Source organism: Trematomus bernacchii, unplaced genomic scaffold, assembly GCF_902827165.1.
Source record: "Trematomus bernacchii unplaced genomic scaffold, fTreBer1.1, whole genome shotgun sequence".
NCBI classification, from domain to species: Eukaryota; Metazoa; Chordata; class Actinopteri; order Perciformes; family Nototheniidae; genus Trematomus; species Trematomus bernacchii.
The window spans coordinates 2,118,373-2,144,647 of NW_022988066.1; the positions used below are offsets into that span (position 1 = coordinate 2,118,373).

At 41.0% G+C, this 26,275-nt stretch overlaps 3 protein-coding genes across 4 annotated transcripts; all 3 read left to right on the plus strand.

The window, feature by feature from the left end:
- The first annotated feature begins 340 nt into the window (after positions 1–340).
- On the plus strand, positions 341–11,878 carry samd1b (sterile alpha motif domain containing 1b). The gene is made up of 7 exons (XM_034120840.1): positions 341–1,645; positions 3,439–3,661; positions 4,029–4,159; positions 6,994–7,030; positions 7,132–7,252; positions 8,620–8,734; positions 8,860–11,878. The coding sequence occupies exons 1-7, from the start codon at positions 509–511 to the stop codon at positions 9,001–9,003; spliced, it is 1,908 nt and encodes a 635-aa protein (XP_033976731.1). The 5' UTR covers positions 341–508; the 3' UTR covers positions 9,004–11,878.
- Positions 11,879–12,384: 506 nt separating this feature from the next.
- On the plus strand, positions 12,385–21,932 carry zgc:136908 (uncharacterized protein LOC563679 homolog). The gene is made up of 18 exons (XM_034120763.1): positions 12,385–12,537; positions 12,872–13,004; positions 13,081–13,253; positions 14,022–14,164; positions 14,262–14,392; positions 15,033–15,164; positions 15,267–15,369; positions 15,467–15,600; positions 15,997–16,132; positions 16,209–16,321; positions 17,068–17,232; positions 17,618–17,740; positions 17,841–18,053; positions 18,133–18,311; positions 18,398–18,527; positions 18,833–18,991; positions 20,289–20,440; positions 20,540–21,932. Exons 1-18 carry the CDS (start codon positions 12,515–12,517, stop codon positions 20,643–20,645), a joined length of 2,448 nt encoding a protein of 815 aa, XP_033976654.1. The 5' UTR covers positions 12,385–12,514; the 3' UTR covers positions 20,646–21,932.
- Positions 21,933–23,168: 1,236 nt separating this feature from the next.
- On the plus strand, positions 23,169–25,764 carry ndufb7 (NADH:ubiquinone oxidoreductase subunit B7). 2 transcript variants are annotated; one of them, XM_034120294.1, is made up of 4 exons: positions 23,169–23,260; positions 23,351–23,483; positions 24,876–25,044; positions 25,608–25,764. In XM_034120294.1, exons 2-4 carry the CDS (start codon positions 23,372–23,374, stop codon positions 25,693–25,695), a joined length of 369 nt encoding a protein of 122 aa, XP_033976185.1. In that variant the 5' UTR covers positions 23,169–23,260; positions 23,351–23,371; the 3' UTR covers positions 25,696–25,764. The 2 variants fall into 2 exon arrangements, with proteins under 2 accessions (XP_033976185.1, XP_033976184.1); XM_034120293.1 differs by having other exon boundaries at positions 23,216–23,483.
- The last annotated feature ends 511 nt before the right edge of the window (positions 25,765–26,275 follow it).

Sequence of the window (26,275 nt, forward strand, 5' to 3'; positions counted from 1 at the left end):
TTGTAGATTGTGACATAACTCAAATGAAGCCTTAGTGTTGTAGCCTGGAGGTCAGACATCTATATCATTGCCATCTGATGCGGAAAGGAGCCTACATCCACCCATCTGTTGACTGCTCTATTCAGTCTGATTCACCATGATATGCTTCAAAACACGTCTCCCCCCTCACTGTTTGTTCCGCGCAGTTGTGTTTCTTTGTGTCAAATCAGATGTTATAAACGTCGGTTTGATCAAATCTTGACAGCGAACAAAGACTCCGATGCGCCCAAAGCCAATTCCACCTTAATTTTTAGTTTTGTGCTGGAGACATGCGCCATCTTCGGTCCACCTTAAGCGCACATTGTGGCCAACGAACGAAAGCGTACCAGCCAGGCTTCCGTCCTCATTCTCCAGCCGGGGATCGCACTCTTGCTTCCCTGCTTTGACATAGCGTCACTTGTGAAACAGAAGAGGAGGAAGGAAGAAAAGACGCACTCGGGCCAAACCCCATCCGCACCAGCAGGAGAAGATGTCCGAGCCCAATAAGTACCGAGAGTGGATCCTGGAAACAATCGACTCTCTCCGCTCGAGGAAAGCCCGTCCCGATCTGGAGAGGATTTGTCGAATGGTCCGAAGACGACACGGGTCAGACCCGGACCGAACCAGGACAGAACTGGAGAAACTGATCCAAGAGCAGACCGTGCTCAAAGTTAGCTACAAGGGCTCCATATCGTACCGGAATGCGGCGAAGGTGCAGAGGAAAAGCCGAAAGAAGAGTGAGTTTACGGCCGCTGGCAGCAGCAGCAGCGGCGCGGAGGCAGCGAGGGAGCGGACCAAACACCACCATCCGAACAACAACAGTGCGCACAGCTTCACCGACCAGGAGGAGGAAGAGGAGGACTCTGAGCCCAGCCCAGGTCCCCACACTCAAACATCAGCCACCGACAAGAAGCCCAAGCCTGCCTCCAGCCCGAGTAGCGGAAACGGGTTCCAGAGCTGTGGCGCAACATCGGGCTGCGCGGTCGGGAGCGGCAGTGAAGAGGAGAAAGCAAGTGCACCTAGAGACGAGGGATTAGGACAGCAGGGAGTGGGGGACTGTAACATAACACACGCACACGACGACGGCGGTGGCGATGCCAGCGGGATAACGCCGAGCAAAGCCGATGCAGTTCAGGGAGAAAAGGAGCGGTGTTTGTCCCGAGATGACACCCAGAACAAAACTTCCTCCGGGAGCGTCGGCGACCACCCGCAGCAACAGAGAGAGACTGCGCCCCTCAAGCCCAAACTTCGAGTCGGAGGAGGAGGAGGGGGCACCAAAACAGCGGGGAACCACGCCAACTCCGACCTGGGCGACAGACTGGTGGCTTCTGTTCGCCGCCTGTCCGAAAAGAGCATCCGAGAGGGCTCTACCAGCGCCACCAGAGGCCACATGCAGCCGCTCGGGCTGAAGGAGATCCTGGGCTACCTGAGCAGCCAAGAGCGGCTGTCGGAGGAGAAGCTGACCCGAGGCAAAGTCAAAGTGGTCATGGAGAGAGAGGTGGCGAGGGGCCGGCTACGCAGGACCCGCTGCGGGAACATCACTCTGCCGCTGAGGGGGGTGGTGACGGAGGAGCCGAGGACCGCGGACAGACTTGTGAAGAGCGCACTGCAGGACACGGTGACAAAGGTGGGCTCCGATAACTTAATATTTCCAACACGTCCCGGCTGTATGGGCGCTGAACGCTTGCTTGTTGATTGCTCGCTGATAAATTAATGATGTTAAAATCGCACGAAAGCCACTAGACGCGCTCGGCTTCGCTCGCCTCTCGTTCATGTTTCTAGTTCTACTACGTCGATAGTTTACATGTAAAAGTGTTTGGGGCATATTTCACACATTTAGAGAGATTCATCTTTCCACCGTGCCTGCGTTTGTCCTCTGCCGCCTCGGTTAATGTGTGTGTAGCCTGTGTGTGTGTGTGTGTGTGTGTGTGTGTTGTATGTGTACATGTAGCCTACATGTGTGTTGTGTGTGTACATGTGTGTTGTGTGTGTACATGCGGGAGCTATAGCGGCTTCCCCGGCTGTGCGCGCGCACAGTTAAGAGCGTCTCTGCACGGCGCGAGCACGAGCCGCTCTGGTGTCGTCTTCAAATCATGCTTGGGGTCCTTTATGTTTCGCATCTCGCTCTCACGAACTTTGGCTGCGGACGGACTGGGCCTGCCGCGCGGGAGGCGGTGTCTGTCTCAACTTGAGACGTGCCGCTGCCGCTCTGTGTCGCTCGGGCCGACCTGCGGAGGACCAAACAGCCTCGTGTCTGTTCCTCATGTAACATCGATAAACATTTTGTGAGGGCGCGTTTCTAACCGGGTAGTTTTGTTTTCCTCTTCCGTTTTATGCCTCATTAAATCCTTCTGATATTTTCTGACAGCACGCTCCCCTCCCTCCACGGTGCACACTCGAGTTGTAGGCGGCTATCGTTAGCGTCAGTGGTGGAACAAGTATTCAGATGCTTCACTTGATTAAAAGAAGGCCTACTACATTAGTGCCAAGATACTCCATTACAAGTTAAAAGTCCAGCATTCAAAATCTTACTTAAGTAAAAGTACAATAGTAGGCTATTATCAGCTAAATGTAGGCCTACTTGTAGTAGGCTATAACAAGTAAAAGTCGCTATACTTTACCTTTATGTGTGTATATCATTATATGTATACACTGATTACAAATATAAACTAAAAAGATATAAGTGCACTGCACATTTTAAAGTGGCCTTTTATTGTGACCAGCCTGTAATCATGCTGTCTAATCAGCATCTTGATATGCCACACCTGTGGGGTGGATGGATTACCTCGGCAAAGGAGAAGTGCTCAATAACACAGATTTACACAAATTTGTGAGCAATATTTGAGAGGAATCGGCCTTTTGTGTATAGGCTACATAGAAAAGGTCTTAGATCGTTGAGTCTTTCAGCTCAGGAAAAATGGGAGCAAAAACAAAAGTGTTTATATTTTTGTTCAGTGTATACATGACATTTCTAGATTTGTTGCATCATGTAGCATTTTACTGCTGTAGACAAACAAAGTTCTGATTGACTTTTTGTAAAATATTTAAATAATTTGACTCTTGAGGTTTAGTCCACTAGTTTAATTTTTAGAGATGCATTTTGTTAAAAGTAGCTAAAGCTGTTCAGTAAATTTAATTATTCCCTTTTTAAATATTGAAGTAGAAGTATCAAGTAGGATAACATCGAAATACTCAAGTAAACCTGTACCTCAACATTGTACTTGAGTAAATGTACTTAGTCACTTCCCACCTGTGGGAGTGGGAGTTGTTTGTCCTCTTTCCAAGACTCCGCTCAGGGTGCAGTGAATAAGAACTTTGCTCAAACTCAGGTGTCGCCTCTTTCACCTCGGAAAACATGATTTATCTCCAGTTTGTTAATTTTGGAGACATATTTTAATGCAACTTTCTCTGTCAATGCAGCCGCCGTCCCCCTCTCCCAGGGAGAATGAGGCGATGGAAACAGCCAGTGAAGAAGAGGAACGGGAAGAGGAGGAGGATCCCCGGAGCTCAGACGAGGAGGAAGGTCTATCCCCTGTAGCCATGACAACCGATCCGGAGCTCATTGAGAAAACCTCAGAAGATGCTCCAGAGATCCAGGCGGCATCAAAGCAGGACAGCTCCCAGCAGCAGCACGGGGGTAAAGGTGTGTCCACGTGCGTGTTGATGTGCGCCCTGGAAAGACCCCATTAATCTCCCTTTTTTTAATTAGTAAGCCTAGTACAAACATTTAGTTACATTACCTTTTTATTATTGCTGTTTAAAATAAGTTGATGTCATTTATGTTTATTTTGTGCCTTGTTTTCCCTGTAAAAGCTCACTTTTTTGTGTACCGATTTTGTGAATTTACTGTATAAATAAAATATTATTACATAAGAATGTTAATATCAATACACAATTATCATTCCAACAACTATCAATCAATATGAATTTGAATACTATAACTATTATAATAACACAATTGAAGGCTTGTCTTGTATCTCTTCTCTTCCCTCTGGGTTTGCTGGTCTCAGGGATGGGTGGGATTGATTCCCTCACCAGGACGGAGCTTCCACCTGTTCAAGGAGCTTCACTGTGCTCATGTAACAGCGCACACTTAGAGGAGAGAGCTGTCCGTCCTGATCAGCTACAGAAGGAGGCACATGTGAGTGAAAGCTTGTGCTTGTTTTAAATCAATGATTACCGATCAAAATCACTATAACGGCAGCAATGAAATAAAACATTCTTTGATGCATCGCTTTACTACATCTTTGAAAAGAATATACTAAAACATGTACTACTTCTCAAGTCCTTCACCAGTTATGGAATTAAATTGAGATACTCTAACTTGTATATATAATACTATTGTTTAAAAATACCTTGATTCAAGATATTAATGTTGCTTGAGTAAAAGTACCAACGAATTATTTAATTATAGTTCCGAAATATTTGTCCGAAATGAAAGTAAAAGTACTGATGAACAAAACCCAGTTTCGTGTACTAAATGCTATATTATTGAGTGTTAGTGTGATGGATTAGCATGCATGTTATTTTAGCAGTTCAAAGCAGTGCTCATTTTTATTACGTTATTATAACAGAATTGTAGTGAAGTAGAAGTTCGAAATACCATGATGAAATGTACAGAAATACTAAAAATCCTTAGTTTTGATTATTTTTTAGAACAAAAGGCTCACCGTGTTGCATAACAAATCTTTCTTAAGACACAACAGTTATTAGATACATCCCTCACACACACACACACACTCACTCACTCACTCACTCACTCACTCACTCACTCACTCACTCACTCACTCACTCACTCACTCACTCACACTCACTCACTCACACACTCTCACACACTCTCACACTCTCACACACTCTCACACACACACAACAAAATAATACACACATATCAGATGAAAAGGAATATTTGACATAAAATAACCTAAAGCATTGAAATTGAAAAATCTAAATGTAACTGGGGGTGAGATGTAATCTGTGTAAATGTCTTGATTTGTTTAAAGGTGGGGTAGGTAATTTTGGAGAAACCAGCTCGAGTGCGCTGGAATTTGAAAATACACAACCAGAAAAAATCGGCCCCTTCCTTACAGAGCCCCTCCTCCAACACACACGAACGCGCACATGACCAATGAGGGCACGAGATAAGTTTGTGCACAGATGGAAGGCTGACAGGCAGGTAGGCCATCCAGTTATTTTAGCCGGGCCGACTCAGATGATTGGTCGTGCTTTTTACAGCGCCACGGCTTCCACAGATGAATTTAATGTATTTATTGTCAAAGCACTTAAGGTATTCATTGCTATCGGGATGTTAAGAGCATTCCATGGAATATAACAAAAAGTGTTTCTGAAGTGAATTACATACCCTACCTTTAAGTGCTCTTCATCATTAATTAAAACACACTTTCAGTGTTGCACTTGGACTAGCTGTAACCAGAGTGAGAGCAAACCATCCAGCTGCACTTTAAAAAAATGAATCAATAATCACAGAATTGTTCGTGAAGGTTTGAAAACTCACAAAATAAAAAAAACATGAAGAATAATTAACCTGATGAGCTGAAGCACATGTGCTTGCTATCCTAGGTAATTGAGATTTTTCTCCACAGTCTCGTGGAACACAAGTGTTGTACTGCGCCTTTAAAAACGCTCCTTTGTTTGCCCTTTTCTCTGATGCGGCAGTCAGGAGAAAATAAAGTGCAGCGTAAAGGACTCGCATACAGAGAACAAAACAAGAGATGCAGATTCCAGTGTGTTTCTATTTGATACATAAAGGTGCACAGAAAGTGTTCATAGAGGGCAAAAGTGAAAACCTTTCACAATGTTGACCTCTTCAATGATTTTGGGAGAAAAATGTGTTCCATTATGTGAGTAAAATCCATCCATGAATATTGACAGGCATGATGGGGTGTCTTTAAAGCAGTTGCCGCTATGTTTGTGCACGCATGCATTAACCAAATCAACACCGCACGACACATCATACATACAATACATCATCAGAAGCAATGTTACATGCACCATAAAGACCACACACACACACACACTCACGTAAGATGCAGAAATATTATTTAAAACTGTACCCAAGAATATCTCTGATGCTTTTAACATAATTTTCCCCCTGTCTCAGATATCCTCTTTTTGTCATGCTTATCATTTAGTTGCATCATGTATGTGGGGAAGACATCCCCACATACATGATGTCTTAACAATCCAGAATCAGAAAGTAGAATTTGTGCAATCATACAAATATCTCGGGACAATTATTGACTCAAAATTGAGCTCTGATCCAAACTGTGAAGCTGTGTGCAAAAGGGGGCACCATCGTTTGTACTGTCTTAGGAAACTGTCCTATTTTAACATTGACAAAACCATGATGATCATGTTTTATCGTGCTTTTATCGAGTCAATTCTGTCTTTTTCGTTAATGTCATGGTTTGGTAACCTGACTTTAAAGAGCAGAACCTCTCTGAGTCAGATCATAAAGTGGTCCAGCAGACTGATTGGTGAGCCACAGCTAAACCTGGAGACCCTGTACCTCAGGCAGTTACAGCGGTTATCCAGCTCCATATTAGACGATGACTCCCACCCTCTGCACTCAGAATTTAAGCTTTTTCCTTCGGGCCGGAGGTTAGCTGTCTCAAGGAGTAGAACGAAGCGGTATAAAAACAGTTTTATCCCAGCAGCTATTGCACAAATTAACACATCATAGGAGTGTCCCACAGATGCCTTTTTATTTATTTATTTAATTATGAATTTTTAATGTTTGTACTCGTGTTTTTCCTCTTAAATGTTTTTGAAATATTTTGAGATTTGACGGAGCAGGGTGTACTTGCACTTTTTATTAGTCCTTTTATTGTGTCAGTTGTTTGTGTTTGTTTTTAGAGTGTGTCGGGATGGATCCCTTGTCTTTTTCTCTGCAAACAAAATCTACCTACGGGTACAAATAAAGAACCTGAACCTAACCCCTCTCTCCTCCACATACAGGATGACACAACCAACCACACCTCCTCAGGCTTTAACAGTGAGTTCTGCTTTACAGATCATCTCAAAAGAAGTGTGTATGCGTTTGGTGGCTTGCAGTGACGACAGTTGATCACACTGCACTCTGTTTTCCCATCGTAGGCCTGGAGTGTAAGACAGAGGTTGGCATGTCGTCCTGCCTGCTCACACCCACTGCCTCCCCGAGAGACTCCGGCGTGTGTGAGGAGCGAGGGATGAACGGAGGACTTGGCGGTGGAGGAGGGTGAGTAGAGCAGAGATACTGGAGACGCTATGACTAAAGTCCAATTTGACTTAAAGCACGTTCCCACTCAACTGTAGTCCCATTTCAGTGGCCAATGAATCACCAGGCATTGCATGTTCTTTCCTTCGTGTAATCCAAGTTGACTCTTTCCCTCTTTTCCCTTTGGCCACATGAGGGAAGCATAAACACATTGGGAGGGCATCACCTTTTAAAGTGATGTGGCCCATTTATCATATCCAGAAGTTATATACCACCATTATTAGTAATTTTGGAGTTGTGTCTCTGTCTCTCTGATCAATGTTAGTCTAATATTCACTTTCTTTTACCTCTGTATTTGGTCTTCACCAACTACTAAGGGAAATATCTGTCTCTTTAGCATCTAAAAGCTACACTTGGTTCACCTGCTAGTCTCTAACTGAATCTCTATTTGCTTGACGCTGAGCCAGTAGTGTAACGACAGTTACAAAAACAATGTGAACAATGAGTTACAACTCAATATAAAGCTCTGTAAAGCCAAGTATCAAAAATATTGATTATAGCCTTTTAAATAGGGTCAAGCCATTTCATATTAATCAGAACGTAACATATCATTCTCCTGTTTACACTAAAACAGTGCAGTGTCAATATTAAAGCTAATTAAATTAAATAGCGCTTTACCGAGTGCTCAAAGACGCTTGCTAATTCTCCCATTCTAATAGAGCAAACACATCATTTATATATATATATAATTTATTTATTTATTGAGATCCAAATCTCTTAACAACCCAGAAGTTAGTACAGAGAAAAAATATATATCATAATAATAATAATAATGATAAGGTAATAACATAAAAAATAGCTATAAATATTTAAACATATATATATATATATATAGATATACACACAACCTCAATAGGAATTCTAAATAAATGCTTTCTTGAATAGCCTTGTCCTAGGTATAAAACAAATATGCAAGTGCAAGCACATTGTGTAAAACAGGCTCACCTAGAATCACTAGAACTCCTAACCAATTGTCCAATCATCAAGTTTCAGTCTATTCTGTAAATTATTCGAGAAGAATAGGCAAAACTATCAGAAGGTTGTCTCTCCCAGATTAGTATTTACTGCAGGAACATGTTATGTTAGCCTCCGCCCACAACAGGTGTTATAGGTATAATGTCTGTAAAGGCACACGAGTGACAATAAAAAGGGGGTAGTCTTTTAAGGAATGATTTGATGCTTCATGAATCCGAACATAGGGAATAAACCCTGGAATAAAACACAAAACTACATTCCTTATTTAAGCTGTCTTCATTCCAAGAGTTTACGATTTCCAGATCTCCTTCAGGTTTTTAATTGGCCAACCGCCGTCTTCCTTATCTCTCTAGGTTTATAAAGTCCGAGGGGACCATTGGGAGCCCGATGGACTGGACAGTGTCTGATGTGGTCAGTTATTTCACAGAAGCAGGTTTCCCGGAGCAGGCGGCTGCATTCGGGACCCAGGTGAGCCTGTCAATCCCATTAACGGCCACTAGAGGACACCAGAGACAGGGTTAATGTCTGTACTTGAACCTCTCACAGCTGTAACCCACATCTACCTCCCCACATTGCTTTGCTCTCTTCATTAGGAAATCGATGGCAAGTCTCTACTCCTGATGCAGCGTAACGATGTTTTGACCGGCCTGTCGATCAGACTCGGCCCCGCCCTCAAGATCTACGAGCGCCATGTAAAGGTTCTGCAGAAAACACACTTTGATGAGGAGGACTGTTAACAACAGAAATACACACAGACTGTTGTGTCTGTTGTATCTACATATAGCTCAAGTTATCAAATACTATACAACTATATGCATGATATACAATACACTTCAATGTTCATCTCATGTGCAACAGCATACACACACACACACACACACACACACACACACACACACACACACACACACACACACACACACACACACACTGTGAATGCTCTGTCCCAGAAACAACACACACAAGTAGAGCTGGAAAGGAGCCAAAAGGAGCACAAATGTTGGAGTGAGTAAGAAGACTTAAAATGTAAGATGCAGAGGATGCAAAAAATAATGCAATATCCCCAATATCAAGCACTTTGAAATGTATCGACCAAACTGTGCAAAATGTTTTTATTGTGTTTATATATTAGTTTGTTCTGACCTTTATGCACATTTTGAAAGAGGTCGGGTCTGTGTGGAAGTTATAAAAAAAAACGTTGGCTTTTTGAGGCACTGATGCAAGGGTTACTTGCTTGTAGGTGTGTGTTTTGTACACATACTGTGAGTGTGTGTAGAGGCATGGAATAGTAGGTTGGATTGAGCAGAAACATTCCCTGAAACTTAGATGGTTGGCACGCTGACCCGTCAGTCGTCCTATAAGGATAAAATCCCGTGCAGGGTCGATGACCTTGTACAAGGTCCTTGGACAAAGCAATAAACTCTTAATTCCCCCCTAGATGTTCGAGAGGTTGTTGGATCTTGTCAGCAGATCGGCAGTTAGTTGATTTTGTCTATCTTAATATTTCAGATACAAAACTCTTTGACATAATGTTTTTAAGCAGAGCTCGCATTATCTGTTCTGACCTATGCATCAGCACATTGGGGGCCAGTTTCACAGACAGATTGTGGCTTAGATCAAACCAGTCAGACTCGGAGACGTCAAAATGAATCCGCCGCACAAAGCTTTTCCGTTAGTGACTGTCTGGCGGCCCGTCCACACGGCGGTGTGCGTTGAAGCTTCAACGCTTCTGCCCATTCACTTTGAATGGGGTGACGTCACGCTCTGCCGAACTGCATTGTGGTTCCGTCGCTTCGCTTTGCTCGCGTTGCTCGCTTCAAAAGTTGAGCAATGTTCAACTTTTGAAGCTTCGACTGAAGCGTCAGCCAATCAAATCATATGCCAGTACAAGATCTAGCCAATCAAACCACGTGCTTGTGTGTCCGGGGCGGGAGATTCATGTGATTGGTTGTTGGTCGAGTTTCAGACACGCCCAGTCGCCCACCGGCAATCTTCAACGCACGCCGCCGTGTGGACGCTGCGTTAAGAAAGGACTTTTTTGCAATAGAATAGCCAATATAAGAGTTTCTCCAATAAACATGTTTGCCCCCTGGAAGGATTAAATGATCAAAACAACACTTTTTCTTGGAAAATTCAGCAATAATAACAATTCACAAAACCTATCTACTGTAAAAAAAATTAAAACATCATCATCAAATCAAATCAAGTTTTATTTATATAGCACATTTTTAAAACGATTTTTGGTCGAGCCAAAGTGCTGTACATATAATAATTACCTTACAGTAAGGACACTTTACAGCAAATATAACAGCACAGTTTGTACAGAATATCAGTATGAGAAAACGACATATGCATGCATTCTTATTACTCTACTCTTATTCTAATCATGAATCGAGAGCCATGTTTACCCTTTATATAGTTGTAGGGTGCCACTGGTCACCATTGTAACCAGGTGATTGTAGTCATAGAAACATGGCTCTTAGTTCAGAGTTAGCGTTGGGGTACGGCAGCTTAATTTTAGGTCCCCAAAAAAATGTAACTTGCATTAGACTCACCTTAGTAGGATATTAAGACCGGACTAACACTACACACAAGTCTTTATATCGTTGTGAAACTGGCCTCAGAAATGTTGATCAGACACGCCGGCTCACTGAACTGAAATCAGCAGAACAATCGGATCTCACTTAGAGTGTAAATATATAAAAAATGATGTCCATCCAATACATCAGCCTCCATTTGTAAGTAACTGAGAAACAATTATCTAACTGAAAGATGTTATGGCAGGGTGAAGCTGAGTCAATCAATAATCTCATAACACCAGCATTTTTCAACTATTACCGGTCAAACCTTAGAAAACCAATGCTGCCAAATGATCACACGTCTCATTCCCATCGTCACTGTAACGACAAATATTCCAGGTTTGGTATCTCTGTGCATGAATTATAAAATTATGTTTATCTTTTCTCATATTTGTGTGTTTATCTTCTGTTTTGTTAGCATAATGCTGTCATGTTCTGAATGTTTTCAGTCCACTCTCAACACACCAATAGTTCTTAAAACCTCCTCTACCTCTTTCCCTTTCACTTACTTTGCATATCCAGAAACACGTTACAGTAGGCCTGTCACAATTCTGTTCTTAAGAATTTTCAGAATGTGAAAGAAATATTAAAATATCACAAAAAAAGACCACACATCCAAAACACAAGATAGATTAGATGTTGGTCTCTGTTAACAAAAATGTGTATAATGGTAGTGAAAAGCCTGCTGTTTATTTTGACATCATGTTGGCTAAAGTGTCGGTGACATTGTTATGTAAACAAAAATGCATGGAAAACAACATGCATATAACAACAGGTAGTACTGAGATCAGCAAAAATGTTTGAGTTCACGTACTTTAGTCTAAATTTCAAGTTATTCCACTTATTTTAACATGTATGTTACTATGTTTGTTGCCACTGTTATCAATCAAATCAATTCATTGTCAATAGTTGAACCTGTCGTAGAGGACAGCTGTGTCTGAGTCCAGATTCTCATGAGGGAAATGTACAGTGTGTCTCAAGTTATTTGTTAAAATACTTTTTTTGTAATAAAAGTTTTAATTAAAACACCAAAGTATGTCCATCCTGAGTGTGTGTGCATGTTCTTTGACACACGTGCTTATGTGTGAGGAAGGGAATCCAACAACAGCAGCTCCCTTCAGTCACAAGAAGTCAAAGACCATGCTGTGTTTGAAACACATCCGGACGAGACAGACTAAAAGTCTGTTCTTTTGGAAATAGGCTCTATACCCACATTTGTTATGACCCATCAATATTTCAGAAAGTCAGGAAGTGTTCTCCATGACAAGCTAGTGCCTGCATTTGCTGGGAGGTGGAAATGTCATGCCGCTATATCTGTCCTGGGACTCACTGCAAAGTAAGTGCTTGGAGTCTGTGTGTGCGTATGATTGCACATCATTGGTTCACAAATAAAACAGGGAAGCATATTTATACCTCCACTGACGTATCCCACAAACATGTTGATTCAAGGCAACATAGAAAAAAGAAAAGACTGATCCCTCTACTTGGAAATAAACCAAAACCACACCAGGGCAGTTCAGATCCGGCAGAACCTGAAACCTTTGGCACTGATCGCAGCCGAAATTGGGTCATACAAGATCAACTCCCACAGTAAACAAGTGCAGACGACAGAGAAGGAGCAGGGCTGAGTGGAGATTTAGGATATCTGACCAGACAAAGGAGAGCAGTCATGCCCAGCTCAGGAGGAGCAGAGTGAGTACAACTGCTGTGATTGTGTATACATATTTTAACTAACTCTTATATATTTAGTATTTTTGTTTAATTAAAGCGTGTAACTTAGAAATTGTGCAGATTGCATGTGCAGTTGATCAAGTTTTAAAACAATATGGAGTCATATTACTTTAAACGTAAAGCTATTGATAAACTATTAGGATCTTTTCATGTGTTTACAGACTATATACTGTAGTTGCTATGTGCAGAGCCAAAGAGAGTCTAAATTCAGCTCAGTGTCACATGAGGAAATTAGAGCTCCAAGTGTACAGCCTGCATGATGTGTGAGAGTCGTAATGTGTCTCTTGTTTGGAAGTCCAAAGGGAGAAGATTTCTCCACTGCCATCCTGAAGCAGAAACACAGACCCAACAGACTCATTGTGGACGAAGTGCTCACTGATCTCAGCAAAGCTCACAATGAAGACGGCAGCATCGTCAGCCTGTCACAGGTCAGTGTGTGTGTGGGTGTGGATCTATATCATGTACATATGTGTATTTTGTTGAGATGTTTTGTTTGTGCACTAGGATAAGATGGAGGAGCTGCAGCTGTTCCGGGGGGACACGGTGGTGTTGAAAGGGAGGAAGCGTCGCCAAACGGTGTGCATCGTCCTGACTGATAACACATGTGGGCAAGAACGAGTCCGCATGAACCGTGTGACGCGCAACAACCTGCGTGTCCGGCTCGGTGATGTCATCAGGTAGATCTTATAGGCTGTGACTTTGTGTATGGGGTCAAGGTCCAGGGGTTCAAAGTGTCAGGGGCCCCTCTGGTCGTCTAGCCTTCACCCACAACATTTCACTTAAAGACAAGTACCAACCAGGAAGAGACTTAAAACGACCCCAAAGAAACATAAAACTAATTCAAAGAGAAACCAATAGACAACGAACAGACTCAGAAATTACAAAAAGATTCAAACAGCTGCAAAGGGAATTTTGTCTTAACAAATCAAACAAAAAAGATCTACAAAGACACTCAAACCTACTACAAGGATACTCCAAAAACTACAAGACACAAACCAACTATATGCAGAAATAACCACAATAAACACCACTAAAAACACAGAAATGGCAAAAAAAAGACCAATAATACAATGATAATTGAAAAGGGACACATAAGTACCACAAATAGACAAAAATCAACAAAGACTTATAGCGTATAACAAAAAGAGATTTAAACCAGCTACAAAGAGACTCCAAAAACTATAACCAACTACCAAAACACATACAAAGGGTAAAAACTGAAACAAAAAAATGACTTAAAAAGACCACATAATAACAAAGAGATACAAAACATAAACAGGTTTAAAATAATGTATTTGCGTTTTGCTTCTATTGAAAGCTGGGGGGGGCTTTTGCATGTCTGTACCCAGGCCAACATTGTAATCCGCCCCCGGTATGGAGTAACATGTGAGGTTTGACGACAGCATATGAAGTGACCAGGATGTCGATGTGTTTTTTTATAACAGTATTCATGCCTGCCCTGATATCAAGTATGGGAAACGGATCCATGTCCTCCCAATAGATGACACCATTGAGGGCCTGTCTGGAAACCTCTTTGATGTTTTCCTCAAACCGTACTTCCTGGAGTCTTACCGGCCCGTCCATCAAGGTACTGAAACTCCTCTGCTGCTGATGTTTCCCCTCTCCATCTCATAGAGCTGATAGATAGTCCCTGTATGTGCTGACTTTTTTACCTGTGTTTCCAGGGGACATCTTCTTGGTGAGGGGGAGCATGAGGGGGGTGGAGTTCAAGGTGGTGGAGACTGACCCCGGACCTCACTGCATCGTAGCCCCGGACACTGTCATCTACTGCGAGGGAGACCCAATCAAAAGAGAGGTCTGTGACACATCCAGCCTCTTCACCAGCTCTGTACTGTGATCAGGATGTCACTGAGTACATTTACTGTAGAACTTTACTTACATTTGTTAGGTACTAATACTTTGAGTGTTTTCATTTCCAGCCAGCAAATATTGTACTTTTTACTTCACTTCATGTATTTGCTAACTTTATGTCTTATTATTTGTTACTTTGCAGGTAAAATGTTTGAATACAAAATATAACTAAGAATTATTATGTTTTTTTTTAAAGTGTATTAAATGGAACAAACATTAAGTAGATCCAGCTTTGTTAAGGGAGTTGCTGCTTTCCTTTGTCTTATGTGGTGGTAAAAAAAGGCATATTTGGTTGTTAGACTAATGGCTGCACAAAATAACTAAATTGAACATATTACTTTGGGCTTTGGAAAGTCGAAAAGGCATTTCTGTCAGTAAATGCACCAAACGATTATTAGAGAAATTAATTGGCAGATAAATGGATTAAAACCAACAGAATCTTTAGCAAAGTCGCCAAAGTCCTCCAGCCTGGATAGTTTCATGTAACCTTGTATGCATCAGGTGCCGGCCACTGAGCATACACCACGATCATTAAAACAAATAAACTCAAACAGGGCTGACTCTTGCGTATCACCCTCTGATAGGACGAGGAAGAGAGCCTTAACGACATCGGCTACGACGACATCGGAGGCTGTCGGAAGCAGCTGGCGCAGATCAAAGAGATGGTGGAGCTTCCTCTCAGACACCCGGGCCTCTTCAAGGCTATAGGAGTGAAGGTGTTGTAGCTTGACCCCATACACTCTGATCTCTGCTTCCTGTTTTATTTGAACATTATTCTCTTTTATTTACTCTAAGTATTCTTCTGTCCTCTCTCTCAGCCCCCCAGAGGGATCCTGCTGTACGGCCCTGCAGGCACAGGGAAGACCCTGGTGGCCCGGGCTGTGGCCAACGAAACTGGGGCCTTTTTCTTCCTCATCAATGGTAAGGAAAAATAGGAAATGACCCTGTTCTTATGTATAGCTCTCTCTCTGTATAGGAGGAAATGTGTTTAACATGCCGTGCATTATTCTGTGAAAAGGTCCGGAGATCATGAGTAAGCTGGCAGGAGAGTCAGAGAGCAACCTAAGGAAGGCGTTTGAGGAGGCGGAGAAGAACGCTCCGGCCATCATCTTTATTGATGAGCTGGACTCCATCGCTCCTAAGAGAGAGAAGGTGAACAATAGATAGGAAGTGGCCATGTCTGCAGTCAGTGTACAGAGCTGTGGTGCAGAAACTCTCTATCAAGTTCACCACCAAAACCATTGTTGTGTGTGTGTGTGTGTGTGTGTGTGTGTGTGTGTGTGTGTGTGTGTGTGTGTGTGGTGTGTGTGTGTGTGTGTGTGTGTTGTGTGTGTGTGTGTGTGTGTGTGTGTGTGTGTGTGTGTGTGTGTGTGTGTGTGTGTGTGTGTGTGTGTGTGTGTGTGTGTGTGTGTGTGTGTGTGTGTGTGTGTGTGTGTGTGTGTGTGTGTGTGTGTGTGTGTGTGTGTGTGTGTGTGTGTGTGTGTGTGTGTGTGTGTGTGTGTGTGTGTGTGTGTGTGTGTGTGTGTGTGTGTGTGTGTGTGTGTATAGACCCATGGTGAAGTGGAGAGGCGTATAGTCTCGCAGCTCCTGACCCTGATGGATGGCCTGAAGCAAAGAGCTCATGTAGTCGTCATGGCAGCCACAAACCGACCAAACAGCATTGACCCTGCTCTGAGACGCTTTGGTCAGGACAGCAACATAAACAATCATATACACACATAAACACAGATGCATTTACAAATGGTGACGTCTCTCTCCAGGCAGGTTTGACCGGGAGATTGACATTGGAATCCCTGATTCCACCGGCAGACTGGAGATCCTGCAGATTCACACCAAAAACATGAAGCTCGGGGACGATATTGACATGGAGAGGGTGAGAGAGAGCAGCAGCCCGGGCCAAGACAAACTGACAATTGATTATTCTTCAACTATTTTGATGGTCAAAGCTTAAAATAATAAAATGTTTACGTAGATCTGGACTAATATTTCTGATGATTTGCTTCTTTTTTGTCTTATGTGACAGCAAATTGAGTGCTTTTTGGTTTTGGAATGTTATTAAATTGACGAGAACACTAAAGAAATTACTGGGCATATTAATGGATAGTGAAAATAATTGTTAGGGACATGTTACAGAATTACATTTTGTCCACAGCCCCTTCATTTTAAAGAATGTTATTTTTTTATAAACTGTATTATAATATATTTCTCATGCAAATAAAAATGGAACAATATTCTTTCAGTTAAACATCTGGGAGTCAATTAAAAAAGTGATTCAATTAAAGTACATTTCTTTAATTTTAAGAAAACCCCAGCTTAACAACATAACATTTACATGAAATCCAGTGCACTCCTGTAAACTTGACATTATATAAGAAGTTAGGGGAAATGGAATTGTGACTTTCTCTACAAATATGTTGTTCTCATTAATGAATGTTTAAGTGTTAAACTTCTTGCAATAACAGATTCAATTGAGTTCAGTCAGACAGCCCAGTTCCATCAAATGATGTCTAATTTTAGTGTTAAAAAACAAACACCCCCATCTGGTTGCATGCACCTCCATTTTGAAACGCATATGTGCTACTTAGTGAGTTAATATTAAAATCCCTAAACCTTTTTCAGATTGCCAAAGAGACCCACGGTCATGTAGGCGCTGACATGGCTGCTCTGTGCTCTGAAGCTGCTCTGCAAGCTATCCGCAAGAAGCTGACCCTCATCGACCTGGAGGATGATACCATCGATGCAGACCTGCTCAACTCACTGGCTGTCACCATGGACGACTTCCAGGTACACACGCAATTTACACCAACACGCATACACATTTTTGCTCATCCAAAAATAGTATGGGTTATTTAAGTTTAAGTTCTGTTACAGTCATTCCTGCCAAGAGTACAGATGTTAGAGACCCAAAAACTCTGACCAATCAGAACAACTGGTCTTTTACAAAAGAGGGCCTTAAAGAGACAGGCGCTCAAATGTTCAGTTTTTCAGTGCATGCTCTAGTAGTAGAAAACGCAAATGCAATACAAAAGAACCTGAAATTAGCATTAATGCCTCCAAGAACGCAAGTGTGCACCTTGTGTACAACCACACTTAACGTCAATGTTTTGTAATGATACATAAATAAAGTGATGCATTTCCGCTCCCTGACGTTTATCATGTCCTCTCTCAGTGGGCGCTGAGTCAGAGCAACCCCTCGGCTCTGAGAGAGACTGTTGCAGAGGTGCCTCAGGTGAACTGGGAGGACGTTGGAGGACTGGACGAGGTCAAGAGAGAACTGCAAGAGCTTGTTCAGGTGAGAGAGACACTCACACACTCACACAAGCATGTTATGTGCATACCTACAAACAAAAGCCCCATCGAGGGTCCTTCTATCTCCACCTCGCTCTCCTCAGTACCCTGTGGAGTATCCAGACAAGTTCCTGAAGTTTGGTATGACTCCGTCTCGGGGAGTGTTGTTCTACGGCCCTCCAGGCTGCGGGAAAACTCTGCTGGCTAAGGCCATCGCCCACGAGTGCCAAGCTAACTTCATCTCCATCAAAGGACCCGAGATGCTCACCATGTGGTTTGGAGAATCTGAGGCCAATGTCAGAGACGTGTTTGATAAGGTGAGAGCAGAAAAAGGAAAATGAGGCATTCTGGGATCATTCATTTCACACTCTAACTTGTAACCCCCTCTGCCTACAGGCCAGACAGGCAGCCCCCTGCATCTTGTTTTTTGATGAGTTGGACTCTATTGCCAAATCCAGAGGAGGGGGAGCAGGGGATGGAAGCGGTGCAGCTGACAGAGTCATCAACCAGATACTCACAGAGATGGACGGCATGTCGGACAAGAAGAATGTTTTCATTATTGGAGCCACGAACAGGTGCACATGTGGGAGTTTTGTGTTCAGTGATTGTTAGCACATAGAAAGTCCTGATCTCACTTCCTGTACCCCTCTCGTCCCACCAGGCCAGACATAATTGACAGTGCCATCCTGCGGCCGGGTCGTTTGGACCAGCTCATCTACATCCCGCTGCCGGACAAAGCGTCTCGCACAGCAATCCTGAACGCCAACCTTCGCAAGTCTCCTATTGCAAAAGTTAGTGATACACACATACAGAGATTCATTACTTTCTTATCTACACAACATGGAAGCACAATCTGCGTTTGTATATCAGCCAATAGGAACACTTTACCTGCTGTGTCTGGTCAAGGTCATGGGCTAGATTTTCTCTTAAGCCTAACAACAGAGCCAATAGGAGGTGAAGAAGTCTAGTTTTCTCTCAAACTGCTTGAAAGACAGTTATTATGATTTTTTGTCCAATAATGACAAAAATAAACTGTCTACTCCAGAGGCACGTTCCTATTCAACATCTTCCTCTCTTCTTCCTCTCCTTCCTGTAGGATGTGAACCTGGACTTCCTTTCTGGCATCACTGAGGGTTTCTCTGGAGCAGACCTGACAGAGATCTGCCAGCGGGCTTGTAAGATGGCCATCCGTGAGGCCATCGAGGCCGAGATCAAGGCTGAGCGCGAGAGGCAGAACCGACCCGGCGTCCCCATGGTCAGACTGTCAGACTGGCGGCTACAGCTGCATGCTTGATCCTACACCATACTATAATATGTTAAGCAGGAGAACAATAACTGGTGTAGTGGCCGATTATGCAAAATAGAATGTTCAAAGGCCACTTAATCTACGAAGCGAATTCGAGTATTGACTCGCGTACATTTAAGAAATCCAAATACCTTGCGCGTTCCATTCAAGTGCTTTATTAGAAAGTTCACTGGATCAGCTGGCAACCCACTGCCAACTTGCAACATTTGCACTGCATTTAAATTAAATAAACAAACAAATCCAACAGGCGTACGGATGTGTGCGGTCAAAAACTTTTTCCGACTTCCTCTCTAGACCTCCTGCTGTGTCACGCTGGCAGCGTCATTTATACCTGAGAATGCGCACTACATTCTACTTTCTATAATAATAACAAAACATAAAACTAGAGCAGTCCATAAGCTAAACAAAATGTTACAAAAACGGTATAATTATCATTCATAGCTATTCAGTTCATTTGAGTTAACTTAAAAGAATATTCAATTGGCTCACCAAACCATAATTAATTACCATAAAATAATGTGCCTAAAAGGCTCTTAAAACTGGGTTCTGTGACTTTGGTGACACTTTCTATGACCCACATGTCTCTAATGCACTATATATCTATAATCCCTTCAACTGCTCAAAGCACTGTGTATTTTATAGTTGTAAGCACTCATAAATATTAATAATTCTTTATTAAAAAAATTATAATAACATACTATAATGTATAATGACTTATGAGGTCAAATGTCATAAAGCGTTATAACTGTTGGTCACTGCAAGGATCAGGGTTTCTTGCTAATTCCCATGGTTGTAATACTCAATTAATAATATTTTAATAAAAATCATAATCACTATAATCATGTTTTAATGTTATCATACGTTACTCAAAGTGCTCATTGTTTGCTTTAAGTGAAGTAAAAATTATAAGTATTGTTATTGTATAGAATTAAGGATCACTTTTTCACTTAATTTTAAGTAAACAATGACCAGAGTAACTGGCATTATAACATTAATAATAATACTCTATACTATATATAGTATTACAAATACTGTTATACAATTATTGCTATAAATCATTATGAATGTTTATAATTTATAATTATACTGTGTACTATAGGAAGATCATAATGTGTTATAAGTATGTTTATTATAGAATTAGGTGTCATAGAAAGCGTAAGCGTGACCTGTGGGTTTTGTTAATTTCAGCCTTTGGACTGGGAACACACACACACACATACTCATTGCATTTTTTCTCTGCCTGCAGGATGAAGACTTTGATCCAGTCCCAGAGATCAGGAAGGACCACTTTGAGGAGGCGATGCGATTCGCTCGTCGCTCTGTCAGTGACAATGACATCCGCAAATATGAAATGTTTTCTCAAACTCTGCAGCAGAGCCGGGGTTTTGGAAACTTCAGGTACATTTTTATGAGTACAATTCATTTGTCACACAATCATATGTAGTCGTGGATTCTTCTACAGATATTTGAAGTATTTATTTGTATCCCCCCTTCTAGGTTCCCCTCTGCTACTGGTACCCGGTCTGGAGGTCAGGGGTCAGACTCTGGGTCAGGGGGGCCGGGACAGCAAAGTGAGGAAAGCAATGATGATCTCTATCAGTGACAGAGTTGGGATGTAGTGGAGTACAAATACTTTGTTAGTGTACTTAAGTACATTTTTCTGGCATCAGTACTTTACTCCACTACTTATTTTTCTGACGACTTTTGACTTTTACTTCTTACATTTTTAACACAAATACCGGTACTTTCTACTTCTTATATTTTCAAAACAGGCTCGTTACTTTAGTTTTAATCTGCGTTTGGTGGTGTGATAATTATTATTTAGAGTCATTGCGTGACTATTGATTTGAACACTATCCATGTATCCATAATTTCCTGGTCTTCTCTAAACAAGAGGGACCAATGAGAATGGCAGACGTTAGGGAGGAAGCGTAAGAGGCAGAGACAGGTGATGAAGTTAGCGACAATACGGAGAGCAGCGGAGATATTAATCTCCCTCACCCATGGCCATACAGTATCTGAGGGTGATGCTCGAAATGATCGGCATCAGAAGCGATTCCTGGCAATGTGTGGTTCAGGAAACTATTGTTACGCTGATGTGTTCAGCTACAATGTTACTTCATGTTAATTTGTTTGGTTTTCGAAGACACGGACACAAACACACACACGCACACAAACAACATTTTTGAGTTGGGTTGTTTATTAATTGATCCAACAATTTTAAATAAAGTTCACCATATAACTTGTTTCAATTCAGTTTTTTTAAAGCATTACCATAATAATTGTTGTGTTGTTTCCAAGGAAGAGGCAGAGTCACCTTAGAATCTACAATGTATAGGCGTTTATTTCCCCGCTTTGTTTTTCTTTGCTTGTTTTCTAAATGTGTGTTGTTCAGTGTTGAAACATTCATTAGCTAACAATGACATTATTACAATTTGAAATAGAAGATCTTTAATGTTCTATTAATATAAAGTGAGGTCCAGTTACCAGTATACTCTATGAAACAGCTGGCAGTTATGGGTACTTTTTACTTAAGTAAAGCCTATACTTTTTTACTTTTACTTGAGTAAAGAAGTTTAGTCAGTACTTTTACTTTTACCACGAATATCTGTACTTCTACTTGAGTAAAGGATGTGTGTACTTTTGCCATCTCTGCTAATTGGCAACAGGTGAGGGACATATATTTATTATCTGTAAATGAACACAGATACCTGGTATTAACACACTATGACACTATGATGGAGCAAATAATAAGCATTAACTTCACATCATATATTTTCCATAACTATTTTAGTTTTGTGTGTAAAGGAAATAAAATCTTGACTGAATCTTTGTGAAACGCCTATGGAGTTAGGGTTTAGCCAATAAAGGAATATTTATGCATATGTCATATTGCAGTTGATTCTAAGGGCTCGTGGCTTTTCCATTAGATGTTTCATCAGATGTTATTTATAAGAGAAGCCTAAATTATCCTGCTGTTTCCCTCCTTATCAAAATTACAGTTTTTTGATAAGGGTCCCCCCTTGTAAACATTTTACATTTTTGATAAGGGTTCCCCCCCTTAAATATAACCTGTGCAACACCTTTAAGATAAAGAGCACACAGTATTAGCTCAGTTAACCTTCCTGTGCAGGTATCATGTTACCTGCTGGTAAAACTACTGAATCACAACTGTAAATAATATTAAAGATGAGTGCATACCAGTGTGTCATGAGTTATACCCGAGTCACTGCTGCTCAAACACGTGACCCTATAAGACCACACATATATTACATTGGACACATAAGGACAGTTAATAGAGTAAACTAAATATAAAAATCATAAAAGAACAGCTGAACAATGATATCCATTATCATGTATTTGAACTGAACAGTGTTTTCTTCTTCCACTGCTGTGTTTAGCCTCCTTGGAGAAATGGAATCACGGAAGAGAAAGTGACAAGATACCAAGGGGATCATGTGGACAATAATAGTAATAATAATTATAAAGATGTGTGTAATAATTATAAAGAAAAAGTTTTAAAAAGTTGTAACACAAAAATCACATGAAAAATGTCTTAGAAAATGTTAATATAACAGAAAAAACGTATACTAAGACAGTTGCCTGAGATAATAAATGTTTTAAGCATAATAAGTTCAAAGCTTTAGGTTTTCACACTCTACTCTGTTTGCACTATGGAGGTTGGGGAAGTTGTGTGTATGTGTGAGTTTAAGATGTGATGAATAAATATATAAACGACATTAATATTTACTTTTTGTAGGTAGGCAGGTAGGCAGGTAGGCAGGTAGGCAGGTAGATAGGCAGGTAGGTAGATAGATAGATAGATAGATAGAGATAGATAGATATTGAAATGAAATGACAAGTTCCCGTACCAGAGGTGCTTAAAACACGCGCACATACACAACTGTTCGCAAAGAAAGAAAACAAACAATATAAGACAAAAACAAGAAGAAAAGGGCAAGACAGTTAAAGTGTTTTGGTGAATAAATAAAGCAGATGTACGATATAACAAACAATGCAGTTGTATAATATGATATAGTTAATATTTATTCTATTTAGATTTTGCATTAGTAGTGAACACCACTTTTAGAAAACAAGTTTCTAACATCACCAGCCCCCTGCCAGCGGAACCTTTGTCACTTGGCTAGAGGGGAAGTGTTTCTGGGAGGGACCGCTCCGCTGTTTATTTCCGGTGAAAGGCGGAGGTGGCTTGTGGAGGTGACCGAAAGGCAGACAGCTGAATAATTTTGGAAATAAAATATTAACGCTGAGCAGAAGTAAACTCAATATATAATTTGTTGTTGACAGTGTATAATCATCGTTGTTGCCATGGGAGCTCACCTGGTGAGACGGTATATCACCGAGACGGACACCGAGCCGGACCCCACCAAGAAGTACGAGTTCGACCCCGAGTTCGGCTTTGAAGAGAGGGAAGCGAGAGGTTTGTTAGCTTAATGCACCATACAGTGTGTTTATAAACACCTGGAGAGAAACAGAGTCCATTGTCCTCCTATCTCAGCTCGTCTTATGTTAGCCGAGCTAGGGTCGAGCTAATGGCAACATTAGCTTTAGGCTAACTGAGGTGCTCAGTGTCAAACTGCTGCAGATCTGTGCTCACTTTGTGCTGCATTCCACCATAGGCTCCTGTTTTACATGCATTATATCGATATTATAGTTTTATTCTTACATTCTGTAACTGTTATACTCTCAAATATTGGGATATTTGTATATGCTATCCCTAATTATTTCAAATATTTAGTGACATACCTGTCTTGATGAATGTTTATTTATACATTATCAGTGACTATAAATATTTTAAGAAACCACAAAGGAGCAAAAAGCATTTAACATGAAGAACGACTGACCAAAACAATACACAAATCCAAAAACACGTCAACACAATTTAGGCAAAACTACAAAGTAACTCCCACAACAAAAGACAACAGTTAAATCATTGAAAAATTCACTATAAATACGTTACATTGTTCATTAAAAGCCCTAACCTGAATTCTATATTGATATTTACAGATTGGCTGTTGCAGTAAACCAGGGGCAAAATCACTGTTATCTGAGAACACAAATACAGATATAGAACGTAGCACCTATGATGCAGCTTCTGTTGTTTTTAAAAGTCACACATAATCAAGAATATTTCAATATTCATATTCTATGTTTATACTAAATTGGCAGTGAACTCTATCTGTTATGCAAAGTAAGGTGTATATAAGAACTACATTGATGGCTTTTGCAGATGCATACACAATTGTAATTCTTTAAATACAAACTGATTGAGATGTTATATCTTAAGCAAAAATGTTCACAAAGTTGGTGTAAGTGAACCTGACTTAAAATAAAGTCTCCTTTTACATAGACCATTTACAATCTAGATTGAGTATGTTTTATTGAAATGGCACTGTGGCATGAATGTGTTTAATAGTGTCTTGTATTTGTAAATGAGGGTTCTAAAAAAACTTCAGTATAATAATTTAAATGTACAGCCTTAAGCCTAGACTGCACATGCATAACGGACTCTGTATTTGGACCACCCTTTCATCTAAAGTAAAAGACAGAGAATCAGCACTTTTGAAACAGGGTTTAAACAGAGGGGTTTATGGGATGCTACAATGCATGATCTGTTTGGTATTTGGAGCCAAACACTTCAGAGACATGTTTTGTATATATCTGAGACATGTTTTGTATATATCTGAGACCTATAATATATTGATGAAAAACAGTATAATAGGGGACCTTTAAGACTCCCAAAGTAAATTATATAGTAACATCAGGTGCTTGAATTGTAAGATGACCATGAAAATGTGTATACCTTTGCCAGAGATGGTAGCCACCCAGGATCAGATGAACTTGGCCCAGCTGCCTCTGGAGCAGAGGGACTACTGTGCCCAGCACCTCCTGAAGTTCATGAAGTGCAAGAGGGACAACTGGCCCAACTTCCTGGCCTGCAAGCATGAGAGACACGACTGGGACTACTGCGAACACCAGGAGTAAGTGCTGACAGCCGAGTCGAGTTATGACATTTAAAAGGTCGGGGTTAGGCGCTCTTAGCAGACTCACAAATATAACCAATGAAACTGGGCCTCTAGATCTAGTCCTTTAATTCCAAATTTGAAAAATACAATACATTTGTTTTCAGTGATAGCACAGGAAAACCCAAACTAATTAAACTGTCTGTTTTATGGCCTTTATATATACAGTTTTACTTTGTTTCAACAAGGTCGAGTTAGTAGGTGTTATGGTGCTTTAAATGGTATCACACGTCTATGCTTCTTTAACAGTTGTCGTGCAATTGTAGCTGTTAACATTTACATTTTTGTGAGCATTATAAGGACTTCTCATCGATATGTGTGATCTTATTAGCTAATTTCCCTTTTTGAAATCACAAAAAACTCCATGTTTTTTTTTCCAATATCTTGACAGTTTGCTACTAACAATAATATTTAATTAAGAGACAAGTATAGACCTCTTCTAATCTAGATCTTTGTAAATCTTGAGATGATATTGACCCACCTTGTCATTAACCATGCTCTCTGTGGTTTTCTGTCTCCAGCTATGTGATGCGTATGAAGGAGTACGAGAGAGAGAGGAGGCTCCAGCTGAGGAAGAAAAGAATCCAGTCTCAGCCTGAAGCTGCATGATCACAGCTGATGCTTCTTCTCTGTATATATGTGCCGCTGTCCACAATAAACACGATTGTTTAACCTCTACAATCCTCTGTCTTATTGTTAAAACATACAGTAATCCTCTGGATGATGTCACTATAAAGGTGGGTGCGATCTTTATTTACCTAAGAGCGTTTGATGGAAGTTTTGACCTGATTCAGGAAATGGTTTAAATTTCCTCTCATTTGATCTTGTCCAGGATTTCTCCTTTGTACTTTTGTTAGAACCCATGCTTACCAGAACATGAATATCATAACATTTTGATTATGCAAGTAAATATAATTAATGTATTTGTCGGCTAAAGAGAGATTATCCGTCCATTGAGCCCAATAAAGACTATAAAAATAACCTTGAACACTAGAACTTGAATGATATTGGATGCATTCAGCTGCTTAATGGCCTAAATAAGATGCCTTTTGATTTTCCTGTAAGACCAGTTCTTACATTCTGTAAAATCACGTTTTTTCTTCTTGTAACATTTTTTGGTAGGATCTCTCCAATGTGTGTGCGTGTACCAGAAAATGTACACATCACAACACCTGCCCTATAATGATAA

Bases quoted from the DNA above. Each gene is read 5' to 3' on its own strand.
- ndufb7 (XM_034120294.1), top strand. From the start codon at position 23,372: ATGGGAGCTCACCTGGTGAGACGGTATATCACCGAGACGGACACCGAG. The intron at 23,484-24,875 runs GTTTGTTAGCTT...TACCTTTGCCAG, and splicing joins TGAAGAGAGGGAAGCGAGAG to AGATGGTAGCCACCCAGGAT. The intron at 25,045-25,607 runs GTAAGTGCTGAC...TTCTGTCTCCAG, and splicing joins GACTACTGCGAACACCAGGA to CTATGTGATGCGTATGAAGG.
- zgc:136908 (XM_034120763.1), top strand. From the start codon at position 12,515: ATGCCCAGCTCAGGAGGAGCAGA. The intron at 14,165-14,261 runs GTACTGAAACTC...CTGTGTTTCCAG, and splicing joins TTACCGGCCCGTCCATCAAG to GGGACATCTTCTTGGTGAGG. The intron at 16,133-16,208 runs GTCAGGACAGCA...GTCTCTCTCCAG, and splicing joins CCCTGCTCTGAGACGCTTTG to GCAGGTTTGACCGGGAGATT.
- samd1b (XM_034120840.1), top strand. From the start codon at position 509: ATGTCCGAGCCCAATAAGTACCGAGAGTGGATCCTGGAAACAATCGAC. The intron at 1,646-3,438 runs GTGGGCTCCGAT...CTGTCAATGCAG, and splicing joins TGCAGGACACGGTGACAAAG to CCGCCGTCCCCCTCTCCCAG. The intron at 4,160-6,993 runs GTGAGTGAAAGC...CTCCACATACAG, and splicing joins AGCTACAGAAGGAGGCACAT to GATGACACAACCAACCACAC.